The sequence below is a fragment of the Macaca nemestrina genome, chromosome 5, assembly GCF_043159975.1.
Source record: "Macaca nemestrina isolate mMacNem1 chromosome 5, mMacNem.hap1, whole genome shotgun sequence".
Lineage (NCBI taxonomy): Eukaryota > Metazoa > Chordata > Mammalia > Primates > Cercopithecidae > Macaca > Macaca nemestrina.
Window position 1 is genome coordinate 84317827 of NC_092129.1, and position 19842 is coordinate 84337668.

General features: G+C 33.6%; 1 protein-coding gene across 6 annotated transcripts in view; it reads right to left on the minus strand.

Annotated features, from left to right (window-relative positions):
• The window catches only part of LOC105478796 (glutamate ionotropic receptor kainate type subunit 2), a 705430-nt gene that overhangs the window by 131547 nt on the left and 554041 nt on the right, over positions 1-19842 (minus strand). For 5 of the 6 annotated variants that reach the window (XM_071096677.1, XM_071096679.1, XM_011736429.3 and 2 more), the window contains exon 13: positions 19576-19793. In XM_071096677.1, coding sequence (XP_070952778.1) covers positions 19576-19793 — 218 coding nt within the window. Of the gene's footprint in view, positions 1-73; positions 11549-19575; positions 19794-19842 lie in introns of those variants that run through there. The other variant, XM_071096681.1, reaches the window with a different exon arrangement.

A 19842-nucleotide genomic window follows, 5' to 3' on the forward strand; every position in this document is an offset into this window, starting at 1 on the left:
AACCTGCACGTTAAGCACATGTACCCTACAACTTAAAGTATAATAATAATAAATAAATTTAAAAAAAAAAAAAAGAAACTTAGTGGAATGTAGACTGCATACAATTTTTTAAACCAAATTAAAACAATGATATTCCAACATTTAAGTTTGTAAGATTAAAGTTTCTTTGTTATAAACAGATTAAAATGTTTAATTCCTGTTAAGATCAAAATAACTGAAACTAAAAGAATGATAATATTTCCCTCATTAAAAATTCTCAATACTCTATAATTCACACTAGAAATGAGAATAGGAAGGAGAATCACCCTGTTACATACTGTTAGGATTAAAAATTACTTCAATGTCTCTAAAGGGTGTTATATCAAGTGATCAAGACAATTTCATTCATTTCAGCTTGATTAAACTTTAGGCATGCTTCTTCTGGACTCTAAGCCCCTGACGTCCCTTTTCTTAGAGCACACCTTTGAAAATTTGTAATTGTAAATTCTTTCTTTGCCTCTTTTGGAATGTAAATCTTTTTAAAAATTTCTTGCTAATATTACAAGGTAGTAATGTCTTGCTCAAGGTCCTAGGAGCCCCTTTTGAGCTGTAATCATCTAGGAAGCTCGTGTCCCTATCTAACATTCTCTGTGGGAAGGTAGAAATCTAACTTCAGTGGGTACCTTGCTCCAAGTTGTAGAACTATCTCCTGTCATGAAGATAACAGAAAGTTTGTTTTCCATTGGGTAGGACCAACTAACAAAAATAAATGGTTTACAATGAGACTCTGCCTCCATGCCCCTCCCCAACTTTTAAACACCCTCCAGTCCTTTGTGCAGTAGAATTGAGTTCAGACTGAATTCTGGCATCTCCTCTTTACTGCAATAATCGCCTTGCCTGTGTTAACTTGTTCTGGTGCAATCATGGCTTTGATGGAAGATTCTGTCATATTCCTTTAATTCAATGATTAGATAGTTTGTTACTTATGTACTTACAAATAAGCATTATTCATAATAGCAAATTAAAAATCAAAATGTTCTTTTCTTTCTTTCTTTTTTTTTTTTTTCAACAGCAGTCCAAGAATAAGTGCAGTGGAGTGAATGTGACTCACTGCAACCTTAACCTCCCAGGCTTAAATGATCTTCCCACCTCAGCCTCCTGAGTAGCTGGAACTACAGTCATGTGCCACCACACCTTGACTAATGTTTTTATTTTTTGTAAAAGATGGGGGCTGTTGCCCAGGCTTAGAAAATCTTCTGAAGTTATGTTTATAGCATTTCTCCAGTTTCATTATATATGCAGGTATGTATGTGTATGCATACACATACATATTATATATATCAGAAGATGTGTGTGCATGTTTGTGTTCTGGTTAATAATTATTGTCTTATTTCCATTTTCTTCACTTTCTAAATATGTCTTAACATACTAACTTTAGTAATCTCGAAACACCTAATGTTGTGCAAATTATGTTTTGGAAAATTATCCTGTGTATATGTTATATTTTGTAACAATTAGGGTAAACTGGTTTGTCCTGGCTTAGTTATATTACTTATATTGATTAATTTACTATATCATGAAAATGATTAAAGATTATGATTAATAATCTTATATTGATTAATTTACTTACAAGGATTAATTTGCTATCTCATAAAAATGAAAAAGAAAAACAGTAGATAACCTTTTATCTACCAGAATGCTCTAGTTACTAAGTCTTTGACCTCATGAAATTCACATTCTACTCACAAGAAGAATAACATAAATGAAAACAGTGAATTTTGAATGTTATCATGGAAGAAATATGTGTTATAACTAAAAAATACAGAGAAAACTCACTTTACAGAAGGAATTACGTTGATTTCTTTGTTTGTGATCCCTTTAAATATTCTTAGGAAAGTGATCAAAATGGAACAATTGATAATGTGGACAAAATAGTAGTATACTTATAAGCTTACTTAATGGCTGACTGACTACTTAAATTAAGGTGTTGAGCTTACTAAACAGCTTACTGATTACTTAGGTTAAGGTGTTGGTGATAGATATGGAGAGCTGTGAATAGCTTTTAGATGCAATGTATTTTGAAGTTACAACCAAAAGTACACGCTTATGGGTTAGATATGAGAGGCGAGCAACAGCATTGATGGCATTGCCCTCTGTAAGAATGGAGAATAATCATGAAATGATGAAACTGGGGACAAATAAAGACTCCATTTTGAATTTAGTGGATTTTAAGTGACTACAAGACATTCTCAATATAAAAATTATTAGAGAGATGTTTCACATTATTTTTGTTTTGAAATCAAATGTAAATTTTCACTGAAAACATATCTCAATTCAGACACTAACTTTTCATTTAAGACACTTAAGTTGTATTGACTGCATAAACCTAAAAAGCTAAAAAAAAATTCAGTTAAAATACTATTTGCATATACCCAAGTTGTTTCAAACAAATTTCCAATAATTGAACTAAGTAGTAAAAGCAATTTTACTGTAACATACATAACATGTTGGTAAAACTTGTTCATCTTTTTTAAATTTTTAAGAATAAATCTGGCTTCAAAGAACATATTCTTGTTTCAAAAGTTATGTCTGTTTATCTTTCCAAGTGAAGTAATTTACTAATGGTTATGTCAACTAAGAATTATTAACACTGAAGTAAAAGGAAAATTGTATAAATTGAAAAAATCTAAATTTATCAATCTCAAAAGAGTTTTTTTAATTTTACATGTAGTTTTTGAAACTACAAGGTTGCTATAATACTGCTGACAGCAACTAAAATCTGTATATTGACTTTTTAAAAATATGTGAAAAATCACTTTTATTGATCTTTATTATGATAATTTCCTATTATAACATGAATTATTACAGCTATCCAGATAAAAAATATTTTTTCTTTGGAAATTCAATTTAGTTTGTTTTGGTTCAGTGTGATATTAGTGCAAAAAACATAAAACAAACTATCATTTTTATCTTTGATTATTGAATATCTAGAAATAATTTAATTTCATGAAACTTTTTACTTTGTATTCTTTGACTCAACCAAAAAACAATTTGGCAAAAAACTACAAAGCCATTATATTTGTTATCTCCTATTTCTTTCAACAGTTCTATAAACTGGCAATGAGTCATAGCACTTACACATAAGTACTACATAATATTAACAACTGTGTCTATGACACTTTTCACAGAGTCTGCTTCAGAAAACTGAACACAAATAATTTCAGTGTCATATAGTAAAGCTAAAAGGATTTATTAGTTCATTTCCACACTTCTATAAAGAACTATCTAAAAATGAGTAATTTGCAAATAAAAGAGCTTTAATTGAATCAAAGTTCTACATGGCTGGGGAGAGCTCAGGAAACATACGATCATGATAGAAGGTGAAGGGGAAGCAAGACAGGCCTTACGTGGTAGCAGGAGAGAGAGAAGAGGTCAGTGCCACACACTTTAAAATGATCAGATCTCATGAGAACTCACTTATGAGACAGTATTGGGGGGATGGTGCTAAACCATTAAAAACCACCCCCATGAGCCAATCACCTCCTGCCAGGTCCCTCCTTCAAAACATGGGGATTATAATTCTATATGAAATTTGGGTAGGGACACAGAGCCAAACCAATCATTCCATCATTTCCCCTCCCAAATCTCATGTCCTTCTCACATATTTCAAAACGCAATCATGCTTTTCCAAGAGTATCCAGCACTAACCCAAAAGTCCAATCCAAGTTTCATCTGAGACAAGATAAATACTTTCTGCCTATGAGCCTGTAAAATCAAAAACAAGTTAGTTACTTCCAAGATACAATGAAGATCTAGGCATTGGGTAAATGCTCCCATTGCAATAGGGAAAAACTGTCTAAAACTAAGGGGCTACAGGCCCCATGGAATTCCAAAATCCAGTAGGGCAGTCATTAAATCTTAAAGTTCCAAAATAACCTCCTTTGACTACATGTCTCACATACAGGGTATGCTGATGCAAGAGGTGGGCTCCCAAGGCCTGGGCAGCTTTCCTTCTGTGGCTCTTTAGGGTACAGCCTCTGCAGCTGCTTTCATGGGCTGGTGTTGAGTTTCTGTGGCTTTTCTAGGTGCAAGATACAAACTTTTGGTGGATCTGCTATTCTGGAATCTGGAGGACAGTGGCCCTTCTCTCACATTTCCATTAGGCAGTGCCCCAGTGGAGACTCTGTGTGGGCGCTCCAACCACACATTTCCCCTCCACACCTAGTGCAGGTTTTCCATGAGGGCTTCACCCCTAGAGCAAATTTCAGCCTGGACATCCATGTGTTCCCATACATCCTCTAAAATCTAGGTGAAGATTCCAAACCTCATTCTTGCCTTCTATGCACCCACAGGCCCAACATCACATGGAGCTGCCAAGGTTTGGGGTTTGCATTCTCTGAAACAATGGCCTGAGCTATACCTTGGATTCTTAGAGCCATGGCTGGAGCTGGAGTGGCTGCTACTCAGGGTGCCATGTCCTGAGGCTGCACAGAGCTGCAGAGCTCTGGACTTGGCCCATGAATCCATTTTTTTCCCCTCCTAGGCCTCTGGGTCTATGAAGGGAGGAGCTGCTACAAAGATCTCTGAAATGCCCTGGAGACAATTTTCCTTATTGTCTTGACCATTAACATTCTACTCTTCTTTATTTATGCAAATTTCTGCAGCCAATTGCTTAAATTCCTCCTCAGAAAATGAATCTTTCTTTCCTATCACATGTTCAAGCTGAAATTTATCCAAACTTTCATTCTTTGCTTCCCTTTCAAACATAAGTTCTAATTTCAGACTATCTCTTTGTGAACACGTATGACTGTATGCTGTTAGGAGCAGCCAGACCACATCATGAATACTTTGCTGCTTCAAAATTTCTTCCACCAAATATCCTAAATCATCTCTATCAAGTTCAAAGTTCCACAGATCCCTAGAGCAGGAGCACAATGACACCAGTCTCTTTTCTAAAACATTACAAGAGTGACCTGTACTCCAGTTCCCAATAAGTTCATCATCTCCATCTCAGACCTCCTCAGCCTGGACTTCATTGTCCACATCACTATAAGCATTTTGGTCAAAACCATTCAACAAGTCTCTAGGAAGTTCTAAACTTTCCCACATATTCCTGTCTTCTTCTGAGCCCTCCAAATTGTTCCAATCTCTACCCGTTACCTAGTCCCAAAGTTGCTTCCATATGTTCAGGTATCTTTATAGCAGTGCCCTACTCTCCTGGTACCAATTTCTGTATTAGTCTGTTTCACAGTGCTGTAAAGAACTACTTGAAAATAGGGGTGGTGCTAAACCATTAGAAAATGCCACCATGATCCAGTCATCTCCCATCAGGCCACTCTTTCAACACACGAAGATTACAATTTGACATGAGATTTGTGTTGGGAAACAGAGCCAAATTATATCAAGGAAAAACATCACTCTTTTGTTTTAAAATTATAATAAATCCGTGGGGTTTTTTTTAACCTGACATAGCTGGAGCATCCATCATCATGACCATCTTGTAATAAACTACATTTTCTATTTCTAGCTTAAATTAATATTTAATAGTTGTAAAAGATACAAAAAAAATCTATGCCACTAGTTCTTTAGTTCAAAAATTGAAATTTTTCTCCTAAATCTGGGAGTCCTTTGAGGAAAAAATGTACTCAAAATATTAATTGGACAGTTTCTCATATTGTATACCTCATTCTAATCTAAAAAAGCACTTGTTTGCCATTTTTGAAAATTAGGATCAACTGATTTTTCCCATTGTTATTGTAAACTATGGGCAATATTTTAGTTGATTAAAGATCTTTTGCTTATTTAAAATACTTCTTTTAATCTTATTTTTACAACTTTGTAACAAAATAATCATAATTGAAATAACGTATGTTACCATCTTTCCATCCAAAAGTGGTCTTCTTTGTTTAAAAATCCAAGCCATTGTGTAACAGTTCAAAAGCGAAACTTCAGACTACGTCAAAACATATTTTTAAATGTACTGAACATTTGACTCTAAGTTTTGTTAATTAGCTTCCTTTTTTTCTTTTTTTTACTATTAAAAAAATTGCATGTCAAATTCAGTTTGTATTTTCTGAGAATGTATGTTGATAATGACCAATTTAATATCTAAAAAAATACATATGACAAACAACTTTTCCATTTTGCTTTCTTGCAGCAAATGGCAATGTTCATTCATGGTGAAATCAGTTAACATATCCTTATCCAAACTCTCTTATTCTTTACTCTTCCAGTTGTAATACCAGTTTCTACATTTTCATTTAATTCTTTTTAATAGTGTAACTTCATTTTAAATTAGAAACTTTGCCCATATGTATTTTTTAAACTAGAAAAATAATTTATTTTGATTAAAATAATAGTATGCATTTCAATTTAATAATCATATAGTTTAGATAGTTATAACTGTAATTTATTCCACCTACATAAAATATTCAAATAAACACATCATAATGTTAAAGTAGGACATAGAAGAAACCATTTAAACCGAATCAAATCATTGCCACTGAGTAGATTACTGATGTGTTGGAAATAACTCATGCACCAATCACATGCTCTATAATACAACATCTTACACAAGGCAAAGGTTAACATGAAATGCATGTTTAGACTGGGCGCGGTGGCTCACGCCTGTAATCCCAGCACTCTGGGAGGCTGAGGCGGGTGGATCACGAGGTCAAGAGATCGAGACCATCCTGCCTAACACAGTGAAACCCCGTCTCTACTAAAAATGCAAAAAACTAGCCGGGCGACGTGGCTGGTGCCTGTAGTCCCAGGTACTTGGGAGGCTGAAGCAGGAGAATGGCGTGAACCCAGGAGGCGCAGCTTGCAGTGAGCCAAGATCATGCCACTGCACTCCAGTCTGGGCGACAGAGCTAGACTCCGTCTAAAAAAAAAAAAAAAAAAAAAAAAAAAAAAAAAAAAAATAGAAATATATGTTTAAGTTTATTGAAAAAATGTCTTACACTGCTTTGGTTTTAAAATTTCAATTTAACTAATTAAAATTAAGTAATTCAAATTTCATATTTTACTCCTCATTGCACTCGATGTATTACATGTGCTCTATAACCACAACTGTTTTATTAGAAGCCATAAGAAAATACAAATCTAGGCCGGGCGCGGTGGCTCAAGCCTGTAATCCCAGCACTTTGGGAGGTCGAGACGGGCGGATCATGAGGTCAGGAGATCGAGACCATCCTGGCTAACACGGTGAAACCCCGTCTCTACTAAAAAATACAAAAAAACTAGCCGGGCTTGGTGGCGGGCGCCTGTAGTCCCAGCTACTCGGGAGGCTGAGGCAGGAGAATGGCGTAAACCCAGGAGGCAGAGCTTGCAGTGAGCTGAGATCCGGCCACTGCACTCCAGCCTGGGCGACAGAGTGAGACTCCGTCTCAAAAAAAAAAAAAAAAAAAAAAAAAAAAAGAAAATACAAATCTAGTCTGATTCTTTAGCCTTACATAGTAAAATTTCTTGGAAGACTTTTAGAGTACACTACTACTTTTGATACTTTCACAGTGTTGTGGAATTCAAAAAAGGGAAATAAGACAACATGCTAAAGTGTTTCTCTAATGGCTAGTAAATCACTGCAACCTCATTTCCAGGACATAGCAGGGACGACACGTTAGGCCTGAGATTAGGAAAGAAACATCACCCAGAATAAAGATGACTGAGAAAGGTAGACATGCAGCTATTACATGGCTACTAACAATGCAGAAAAAAATAATAATAACAAATAAAGATGGGAACAGGTTAGCCACCATTTTTATTTTCAAAATGCAATAGATTTACTTGTTTTAGCTGTAAGAGTTTGACTAAAATGATTATGTATGCTCTGGCATCAGTATAAAAATCAATGAAAGGGCCACTTGCAATTGTTAGGCCCCCAGGGAAACAGCAGTTCTGAAAGTAAAGCCTAGAAGCCTTGATGCTCTCATAAGCTGCTTCATTAAAACAAAGGCCACATACAGTGATTTCAAGCAAACTGTCTGCACAAAAATTAGTTCTCAGCCAGCTTCAAAGGCAGACATATTTTTAAATTTGGAAGTGTTTTCTTTTGCTACTAATATATTTGGCTTCTTGTCAATAACTTTTGCTGTTTATCTGAAAGTTAATTATTTTTTTTTCCTCACAAACATACATTTTTTCTAAATTTCCAAGGGGGCCTCTGTCACAATCAACACTTTCTTCAACATAGCTCTCATCATAACTATCACCACCAAACTGGGGGCATCCTTTCTGAAACACCTCCCTAATAGTTAAAATTTTCCAGGTAGATCATTTAAAAAGATCATTTTTAATAAAATTCATTTCACTCAGCCATAACCATCTTGGGTTGTCACCAGTTTTCATTCTGACAATATGGAATCCTAAACTACTCAGTTTAGTTCTATCTGTTTGTTGGAGTCAGGTCAGGTTTTTATTTTCTGGTGTTGAAAGGGAAGGTTGATAAAAACTCTTGAAGAATGTGAACTGATATATTTAAAGTCCCACAATGTTGATTTTACTGTGACCATGAAACTGCTCTAAAATAATAAAATCCATTTTAAAAGACTGACTATCTGTAATGTGTACATGGAAACAGATTCCTGATGTATTTATCTTTTCAGTAGGATTAGAGAGTAATCCAGAATATTTGTTTATCAATAATCTAAAATCAGGACCAAGTTATTAATGAAATGAGAATGCAACTGAGTGTCAGATCATAGCATTAACCATAGGTAACCTGTATTTGCAAAAGCACGGTATTCATTTTGGGGGAAATGGATTCATTTGCTACAGAAATGTAATAATTCAACATTAAAGCTCCTCACAATAAGGATAATAGCAAATATATATTGGGAATTTAGTATATGTTCAGTGGTATATGCACAATATATATAAGACATATACTCTCAATTTATCTATGGGAGATAAATTGAAAAAAGCAGAAGCCCAGAGAAATTAAATAAATCTGTATTCAGTGAGGAATGTAGAATTTCATGCCACAACCTGGTCTATGCCTTTAATAATTATGTTAAACTATTACATTGACTCAACAATCAATTATATCCATTAGTAATGCTGTTTCCCAATTCTTTGGCTTTTATTGAATTGTTTTTGTAATAAATTGAAATGAACCATAAGCTCATAGTGTTCTGAAAACAGTCAAGGGACCTACAAAGCAAACTAATTTAATGTGTAGCTTCCAATTAGCTGTAATTACAATATTTAATAAATGAAACACCTACCTTTAGAGATAATCAAATCTTTTCACTGAACTCCACTTGTGCTCTGGTGTATACAATAGGCTAATGACAATCAGAAGCATAATTCAAATACTATCAGAAAATGTAAAAGCACATTTTATTGCCAACCCTGAACTATTCTCTCTCTAAATAGATTTAAGATGGAAACTGGGTATAGAAAAATGAATTATATAACCATCCATAATTTAACTCAAATTAAGAAAGCATACCTTATTCTTGCAGAACACACTCTTTCATGTACACACACACGCAGACACATTCAGTCATCTGGAGAGTTCTTTATTTATAAAATTATTAAAGAACTTCTCTGAATACACATCAATCAAAGTGTTCACCTTTGTGCATTAGGCAATTAAACAATTCTAGGCACTGCCACAGCCACTAATATCGCAGCATAAAAACAAAGATTCAAGTTATTTCAGAGTAAGATCTCTTTAAGAATAAGACATTTACCATTAATGTTTAACCAAGTTTTATTTCTTAACGCAGTATTTTTGAGGAATTTATTATACTCAGTTTGCAGTTACCAATACTTAAGAACAAGCTCCAAAATTTATTTTGTCCTTTTCCGGATCTATCTGGAGTTAAGGAGAAGAATGTAAAATAAATAGAGATGATTTACAAACTGTGCTTCATCCTTGCGAATATGCATGATAAAGTGGTAAGATCATTGAGCATCAGAAGGGTGCATCACTTGACATCATGCTTGCTCCCAAGGAGAAAAATTGTACAGTATTGTCTTTAAATAAGAGTCTAACATTGAAGATGGCAGCAGCAGCAAATAATAGTAAATCTCCTTTTGCTTCATAAAGAAAGAAAAAAAAAACTTAGCTAGTATGTGGTATCTTCAATCAGCTCTTAATAACAAACAACAAAGTGATATTACTGTTTTTAGAATAATTTGGCTTTTGGAAAGAGACAGGAAAACAAATGAACAAATGAAAATTCAGCTGGCCAAAGATGCTAATTAGTCTAAAATGCCTTTGCAACAAAAGAATAGCTTCTCACTGAAAAGACAGCATAATAAAGTGGAAAATCAAGACCATTAAACTACCAAGGATATTTTAAATTAAGTACAAATGTCAGGATATTCGCCTTATAATTAATGGGCTATCTAAGAAATAAGAATATGTCTTTACTGATACTCAAAAGTCAGAGCAGCAATATCCCCCACCCCCACACAGATCAATAGATATTTCATAGTCACAATGTCAATAAGTATAATTTCCTCCAAACTTTAACAAATTAGAGTCTGGGTTTTTTTGTTTGTATGTTTGTTTCAAAAATACCAAATGATACTTCTATTCAGCAATTTATATAGAATAAATGGAATTTGTCATTTTAGTTTTTTTATGTAAGATATAAAGCACTACAATTTTTAGAATGTCAAGGTATTTTTGAATAATATTTATCTCAGCCTACTTTTTGCATCCAAAATAAGTCCTTCTTGAATTTCCTTCAGAATGTTGCCTAACCAGTGGCTATAAACTCTTACAGTGACAACTATTATCCATTATCCAGCACTTGACATGCTAGCTCAACATCACTATATTAACTGATTTTCGAGTTTTCTCACTCCCTGTGGGGCCCTCTCTCCTAAGACTGATGAGGTGGGGTCATGGTGCTTGAGCTGTCATCCTGACTTGACAAACAGCAGGAATGGTCCTTGCACAGAGTAGAGGAGGGAGGACAAGTGAGGGAGAGAACCAGAGTGTACTAGTGTACGCTGGAGTGGAAGGGCCTCATGCACATGCTTTCCAAGGCATTAAAACATTGTTTCTCAGATTTTACACTTCAGTCAAACATACAACTTCTTTATTCAGTTAAAGTGCCCAAAGCTGCTTTAATACATATTGCAAATGTAGCAATTAGAAAGGGATTAAACTTCTGTCCCTTAGATATTTTAGAGAGGCTACTTTCTAAGATAAAAGTTGCTGCTCCTTCCAAGTTTAAATATGCTAAAACTCTAATCACTTCTTATAATTCCCAAAATGGTATTATTGCTTTCTTTTTAACCATTGAATTCACTCTGGCAGAGCGAGAGCAATAAAACTCATCATATTCTAATTTTCAGACAGCTTGATAAACCCAATGTTCTCACCATAGATAAAGTGTAATGAAGCACTTTTTTTCCCATAGGAAAGTCTTTGACTCATATGCTTTCATGCCAACTAGCCTTCACATCTGCTGTTTCACCATTGATGGCTTTAACTTGGCATGCTGAACTAGCGTCTGATGAAGCAGCTTTACTCAAAGGCACCATTTTATTTCTTGCAATGGGAACATAGTAAAATGGTGTTGGTTTCCTGTAGTCCTTATGCAAATCCCTGTAATAAACATAGGATCAGGTCTCACGTACAATAAATTGTGTGTTAGATGAGGAAAGGGGGAGGGAGACAGCCTCTCTGAGTAAAAATAACTTCCTTACTACACAAATAAATCAAAGACATAATAAATAATTAGTCATGTTTTAAATATTTGTATCAAACATGACCAATTTATATTAAAACTATATTAGACACTAATAAAAATATAACAACACTTTAAAATACCAACCTTATTTTATTGAACAAAATACTACCATGTAATCTAATGTTAACTGTAATGAATTTCCCACATTCAGTATTTCAACACCATTCATAAAGGAAAAATAATTTGGGCAAGTTAGAAAAATTCTATGCCTATAAAAATCTTCACTGAGATATTTATTTCAGATTTCTAGAAAAAAATTTTCTGATGGACAACGAAGAACACAGCAACATGAACAAATAAAAATTTTATTGACAATATTAACCATTAACATATTCTGACTGCCCAGACACATTGGTGATCAACCACATCAAGCTTTTATATTTTGTTTAACTCATTAAAGCACAAAGAAAAAAAAAAAGATTATCTATAAACTTCAATATGTGAAACAAACAAAAAATTAAAAATAAAGTTTCTTTGTGTTCTAAATAGACATAGCTATTTCCTAATTAGTAATTTGCAAGCAATTTGGCAAGAATAGTTTTTGGCTTAGAAACCGAAGTATATCAGGTATTTCGTCTTCCAAGTTAGAACAGTATGTTATGTTTGACAAACATTTTGTTTTAGTTTAGATCTGCAAAGGAATATTGAGGGATTCTCAGGTAACACAAAGCAATATATAAACCAGAATTGTGAACTAATTTACCCTTGCCAGTTAAAATAGCACTTTTTTTCACAACAAGGAAAGGAGCAGAAGTAGTTCACTAAATATTATAGGGTAGTAAAACAAGCTCAGGCAAGAAAACTACAGGAACACAAATCTCAAAGCTCTTGCTCAGAACCCAATTCAATATCAATTTATAGAGTAGGCCAATTAATACCACATCCTTAATGTCACTTAAAAGTCATATCTTCTTAATTCAGTCTCCATTAGATAAACACAAAGTCTCACGTACAATTCTCCCAAGTCTCAAATATAGAACTTTATGCTTTCAATCCCCATGATAGAAAAACCTACGATAAAGGTTTGCAAAGAAAAGATGAATGTTCACTCCTCAGGTCCCTTAGAACATATATTTTCTCAATTTTCACTTAGACATACAAAATAAAGTACAGCTCTGAGAAACACAAATGCTCAAAAGGGAAAAGACTCCCTATTCAACTCAAAATAAATAAAAATGACATGAGAAAAAGCTATGTGGCTGGTTAATAACACGTAAATAAACAAGCCAACTCATGTGAGTAGCTCTTTAACACATCCTCTCTATACTTACTGAAGTACCATAAAGAATTTCTAATTGTCATATTGTAAAAGCATTCCTTCTGGATAGTGGTGGAAAATTATTAGAATCTGTATAATAATAAACATGTGCACACTAAAAGACATAACCTGATTTCTAACCATGTGCTGACAAATAATTACTAAATCTTTTCTTACAGACAACTACACTTAACTAGAAATCTTGCTATATAAAATATGAAAAACATTTAAAGAATACACTCTAAAACCAAACATATCTAGAATTAAAAAAAAATCTAGATAATATTTATCATCTTTAAATATTATTTTTAGGTTAATTTTCTGCATATGCAAAATGGAACTTTCAAAATGTTTTACCACCAATACAGCAAGAGGAAAATAAACATTCATTTCAGAAAACATTTTTCAATGTGAAAAGCACACTATTGTTGCAATTGTGAAAATTTACTCTGCCCATGTGTAAATCTCTTCACAGTAAATATATATTATACTTGTATGACCACCATTGCTCTAAATGAAAATGGACAAGAATTCTGTTTTGCCTATATTTACAAAATTAGGAGCAATCTCTAATGAATAGTGTATGTTTTTAGATTCAATAAGGATTTGCAGTAAACTACCAACTTTTTACATTTTATCTCTCGATGTAAAAGTTACTTATATTTTTGTAGTATACTAAAGCAAAATCACTCAAGGTCTCAAAAAAATTATTGCAGGCATGCCACACTAGCAATTCAGACTTCAAAACATATACTGTCACCCCATCATATATTATCATATGTTATCACCCCAGCAGAACTTAATTTTAGAAGATTATTGAACTGGTAAGATCAGAATAAGTGGCAGACTATAAAGAACATGTTATAGCTGTACTGCTCCAATGCTGTAAGGCAAATGTTTTAGAAACTTAATATAATCAAGCAGTTGAGGTTATGTGGGTGAGCCAAAATGATTAATACACTTAACTCTTTTGAGTCACGATGGTTTATGTGATTATATCTTTGGTTATTACCTTTATTGTGATACTATGCATTCCCTGGTTATAGTCTTTACTATTAATAAGTCATTTAACCTCTTTGTGGACAAGTTTCCTCATCTGTTAAATGAGCATAATGATAATTGCTTCCTACCTTCCTTAGAAGTTGTCTGAAGATAAATGAGCTGGAATTTAGAATGTACTTTGCAGAGGAAGGCTGTAGAAGTTAAAAGAAAAAAAAAAAAAAAAGAAAGGGAGGGAGAGAGAGAGACAGAGAAAACAAGAAAGAAAGAGAAAAATCTCCCGAGAAAAATCCTCTTTTGTTCGGTACCAAAAATTAAAACATTTTACCTTGGATGGAATAACCCACTTGTTTTTCATTCCTAACTTAATTACCTATACTTCAAAATCAATGAATTTTAGCAGATAATTAAAATGGGAAAGCTATAGAGGGCTCTATGTTTTGGATAAACCTTTGACTACCCTATAGAATAATAAAATTTTACACATAATCACACATTATACTTGAAAGCCTCTGTCATAGGTTTTCCATCAGTGAATGTAAAATTCATTGTGCCAATGGATAACTGTATGGAATTTGACAAAAGTAGCAAGGTGCTGCAATAAAGAAAAGCTGTGGCATCGACTTAGGGCACACATAGCAGATAATAATCAAATATCATTGGAGGAGGCTGGGAAAATAGGAATCCGTGAATATAGGGTAAAATATTATTTTTAATTACATGTTGTAGTTGTAGTGACTTAGAAGGTAGAAAATGAACTAATAATCATTTGGATTTAGCCAAAAGATAGCCAAACAAAATGACAAAATGTTCAAAGTATCAGCTGGCTAGTTTTAGCTACAGGTAAGGTAGTACAAGAGAGAAAAGAACAATCAAAACAACAGCAAGGAGATGAAGAAGGAAAAAGAGGAGGAAGAGGAGGAGAGGAAAATAAAATTTAAAAGAACTGACCACTTTGCAAGCTGAATTTAGAGGTGATGTAGAGGGGATAAAACTTGCATGGTTGGATAACAAACATATTTCTAATCTTCAGTGTCTCGAACCAGCAAAAGTTCTTAAAATTTTCTCAACATGGCCACAAGCCTTAATTAAAAATCAAATTAAGCATGATGCCTTAGATGCTTTCTTAAAACCTCTAAAAAAGTCAAGGCAATACCTTGTAGATTTTCTCATTTGGATAAAGATCTTCTAGCCCAAAGTAGCAATGATTCAGTCTGAAGAGAGGCATGCCTTTAAAAGAATAGCATGTGTGGCTTTTATAGTATAAGCAGATTCAATTAGACACATTTAAAGGTTAAGAAGAAACTGTACTGGTAAAAGCACTGTCACCCTGGTGTAGAAGGAATTGAGTCTCCAAATGTAGAAACTTGGGCTCTCAAGTTTCTGTGAGAAGGACAGCTGACTTGGAAGATAAATAAAGGTTTGTATTACATGTCACTAAGTTTTTGGCTGTTTGTTAAGCAATATTCTTGTGACAGTTAATAATTAACATAAGCTCAAGATGTGTAAGTTCAGTGCCAAGAACTAGAGGTATAAAAGTGAATGATATAGATTCATTCAATCCCTATTCTCCTGCTGTGCCATAGAGTGTGGAAACATACAGGAACCAAGAAAACATATCTTGGATTAGTAATTTAACAATAACGTAAGTAAAAAAAAAAAAAAAAAAAAAAAAAAAAAAAAAAAAAAAAAGGATATAAAAGAGGAGCGCTGTCCCCAGACTGGGTAATTTAGGTATGAAAAGGGTCAGGAGAGTTTCCCTGGAATAAGTGATGTATAGATTAGAATCTAAGGAATAAAGAGACTATAACCAATTAGGTTGGTAGAGAAGGATAGGGATGAAAAAAGAGCATAATGGGCACTGGAGAAAGACATGTAAAGGTACAGAATGCAACACAGGACTGGAATACATCAATTTGGATGGAAGTTACATTTTTAAAATATGTGCCAACAATTTAATGACCATACAAAAGAGCACGTGTTTCTTCCTTTGACACTATATTTTTCAGATGGATATAATGTATTAGTATACATAATAAAGTCAGAAATTTCAGGTAGGCCAAATCCAGACAAAGAATTTCTAAAAGTTGGAAAACTTGAGTCATGGATTTCATATAAACAAGGTATTCAGTATCATTTTGTAAAACATGTGACTCACTTCAAAAATACAAGAATTCTCAAAAGAGGCCATAACACCTACAAGCTATAGCTGAGTGATTTTTGATCCTATAATGTATAGACTTCCATTCTCCTAGCCTTTATACTTCAGGGAGGAAAGAATGTTCCTGTTGCTTGGTAACATTTTGCATAATGGTTAGCCCTGGGGTGAAATTTCAGTTCTAGTACACTAAATTCCCTGATTCCAAGTACATTTTGACTCCTCCTTTAATGTTTCTTAATAAAATTCCTGGACTGTCATCTATTTTACTATCTAAATATGATTAAGAACATATTGGTGATATCATGCAGTTTTCCATTACTTACACGAAAATAACGTGAGAACCACTATCTCCTATTTTGAATTATTTTTTTCCAGTCATGGCTTTATATTTATCTCTGAGGAGAGTCTGTGTGGTGTGTAATGGATATAGAAAAAAAGAAGGAAGAATTTTTCTTGAAGATAATATACTTTGAGCACCTTGAGCTCAGTGAACAAAATCAATCATGGTCTTTGGACATGGAATTATGCAATGTTGAAGAACAGCTATGTAACTCTGCTATGTCTTTGCAATACTGAGTATTTACACCCTTTAACACCAGATATCTGGAGCCAGCTCTTCTTGCTAGTAGTAACAAAACTGTATCATTTTTTTTATAATAATTTTCTGGAAGGAAGTATTCCAGAACAATTAGTTAACAGCAGGGTCTTGCTAAATTAGTAAAAACAAGATGGAGATTCCTTTAGAAGTCAATGCCTTAAGGGTGCTCCCTAGAGTGTTTGTATGTGTGACTGTTAATTGAAAAATGAAAGAATCGTATAAAATGTAAATACACGATAGTCTCTGGTTCATTGTACAGTTTAAAAATGAGTACGTAGTTTCGAATTCTAGACTGCTAGAATTTTTTTTTTAATTTCATACAATAGCTGGTATAACTATATACTTAACAAGTGAAATACTGAAATTGAAATTAGAATATTTTAAGGCTACATTAAAACACCAAAAAAATCAATATTTAATGTATTGATGTGAATTCTAATTTTCTTTTCCTGTTTCAGTAGGAAAACAGAATTCAGCATGTGATAATATTAGCAACACAAGGTAGTTGTCAACTTAGTGATTATCACTGTGTGCTTTTTATTGTGACTTGTGTACATTCCAGATACAAGTCTAAAGAAATAATACATGTGCTGTTGGAAATAGAAATCTGTGTTGTGTCGATTTTCTCAAGGTGCTAGAGGCACTTGTATGTGAGAGAAAAATGCGAGTTAAAAAGGAGTAAGAAGAAAAGTCAGTAGCAATGAAAAGTGAAAGTAGGCAAAAATTGCACAGCAGAAAGCAATTGAACTATTAAAAAAAGAACGAAAGAATGAAAAGACAAAAAATTAAGAAAATAAGCTTAAAAATAAAAACTTTATAAAGAAAAAAATATGTTTGGTAATTGATTTTTCAAAAATAAACTTTGCTACTAGTATATTTGAACTTTAAAACAAAATATTTGAGTCTTCTGGAAAAAAATTAAAACAGAAATGTTTATGAACCAGAAATAAACACTTCTGGTGTCAAATTTTTGTGTTAGTTACAATATTTGTATTATCATATTTTACAAACTCAATTCAAAAGTCACCTGGATATTGGAATAATTTAAATGCATCACGCATTCACTTCCTTCAAGTTGTTGACACTAACAACGCACGTTTAGCAATTTCAGCAGCTTATTTATTTATTTTCCTTTTTTTTTTTTTTTTTTTTTGAGACAGGATTTCACTCCAACTGGCCAAGCTGGAGTGCTGTGTCACCATCTTGGCTCACTACAACCTCTGCCTCCCGAACTCAAGTGATTCTCCAGCCTCAGCCTCCCAGGTAGCTGGGACTACAGGTGCATGCCACCACACCAGACTAATTTTTGTGCTGTTGGTAGAGACAGAATTTTGCCATGTTGCCCAGTCTGGTCTCAATCTCCTGGGATCAAGTGATCCACCCACCTTGGCTTCCCAAAGTGCTGGGATTACAGGCATGATCCACTGCGCCTGGCCTAACAGCTTATTTCTTTACAAAAACACAAAAATATTAACAAGTTTTATAAGAAAGGAAATCTTTATAAATTCTCAATATTCAATTAAGAAAAACTGATCCATTGCAATTAATATAGTCACATAGGACCATACTGAATGTAATGTTTTGCTTATATTTCATTATTCAATAAATTTGATTATATAACAGTGATTTTCCAAGTAAATGTGAAATCCATATCCAATACTTAATCTAGTCATATGAGGAATTTACTTTGAAAATAATTAAATTTAAAATATTTGTCTAAATCTAATTTATCTTATTTTTTTGGAAATTGGATGTCCAGAAGTTTATTTTAAAGTTGATTAATTTTTATAAATTTTTTACAAAGAAAGTTAAATAATTTGACAAAATACTGACTTAAGTCACATAAAACCAAATTCAGTGATTTTTTTAAATTTATTATTCTGTCTCCAACTAAACTATAATCTCTTCGAAAGTGAGAACTAGAATACTCAATGTGTGGTGTAACTTTTGGCACTCAGTAGGAACTTGATGAATGCTTCATGAAATAATTTATTTTATATCTTGAATTAATCTATGTTTTTAAATTACTATTTCCACTGCACATTTGCACTGTCAGTTGTGTTTCTGTGAACACAGAAAGAAAATATCAATGTGTAAAAATTTGCCCAAGCTACAAAAAATGTAAAAATACTTGGTAAGATATAAAAGGAATTATAAAGTGATAATAGCTGCCTAAAGTGAAATCCTTCAACTGGTCTACTCTGGCCCAGTGAGTGGGCCAGAGTAAGGAGAAGAGAGAAAAAATAGAGGAGGGCAAGGCACTCTACATGACAGAAACTTTTTACAAGCACACTTTCATTTAAATGTTCCACAGGGCTGTCTCTGTAGAAACCACTGTGAGTTCAGTGGGACAGCCCCTTTCAACTCTGTGTCTCCCAGAATATTACCTTGGTGAATGTATAGATGATAAGAAATGTCTCTGTATTTTTAGCCCTTAAATCTTGCCTCATTTCAACAAAAGTAAATGTGTGTATGGGAAACATTTTTCCAAGTAATCATTCTATTCTTCTGGAATAGTAAAGTTTTGTAGAATCTGAACATCCTACTATTACAGTTTCAATAAATACGTTCTGTGTTATTCAAAAAGAAAAACTTACTGGGAAAAAATGTTACACTTGGGCTGATTTTCCTCAAAACAGGAATAAAATATTGTAAAGCAAAACCTCCTTAGCATTTTCAAAGATTAAAATGGTTGGTCTTGATGAGCATATGTTCAGTTGTACAACTCTCCACCCCTTGAGGTATATGCTATTATTAAGAATTGTGCACAAATAACAGCGTTGTTACACCCTTACATTTGTGAATCGAAAGAAGTTTGTGTCCTATCATTTTAATTTGTAAATTTCAGGTAACCAGCAGAACTTACCTTGAAAAAAGTCATGGTTGCACCATCCTCTACTGCTCCATATTCTATCTTGGTTTGTTTAGCTAAATCATCAGCAGAGTCAATAGGGGATTCCATGCGTTCCACTGTCAGAAAGGCGGCTAAGTTAGCAGTATACGAAGAAATGATGATAAGTGTGAAAAACCACCAAATGCCTCCCACTATCCTGGTGGACAGTGCTTTGGGCATGAGCTCAGAACCTAACAGAGAGTGGGGGAAAGGTGAAACGAATATAGAGAATTTGATCAG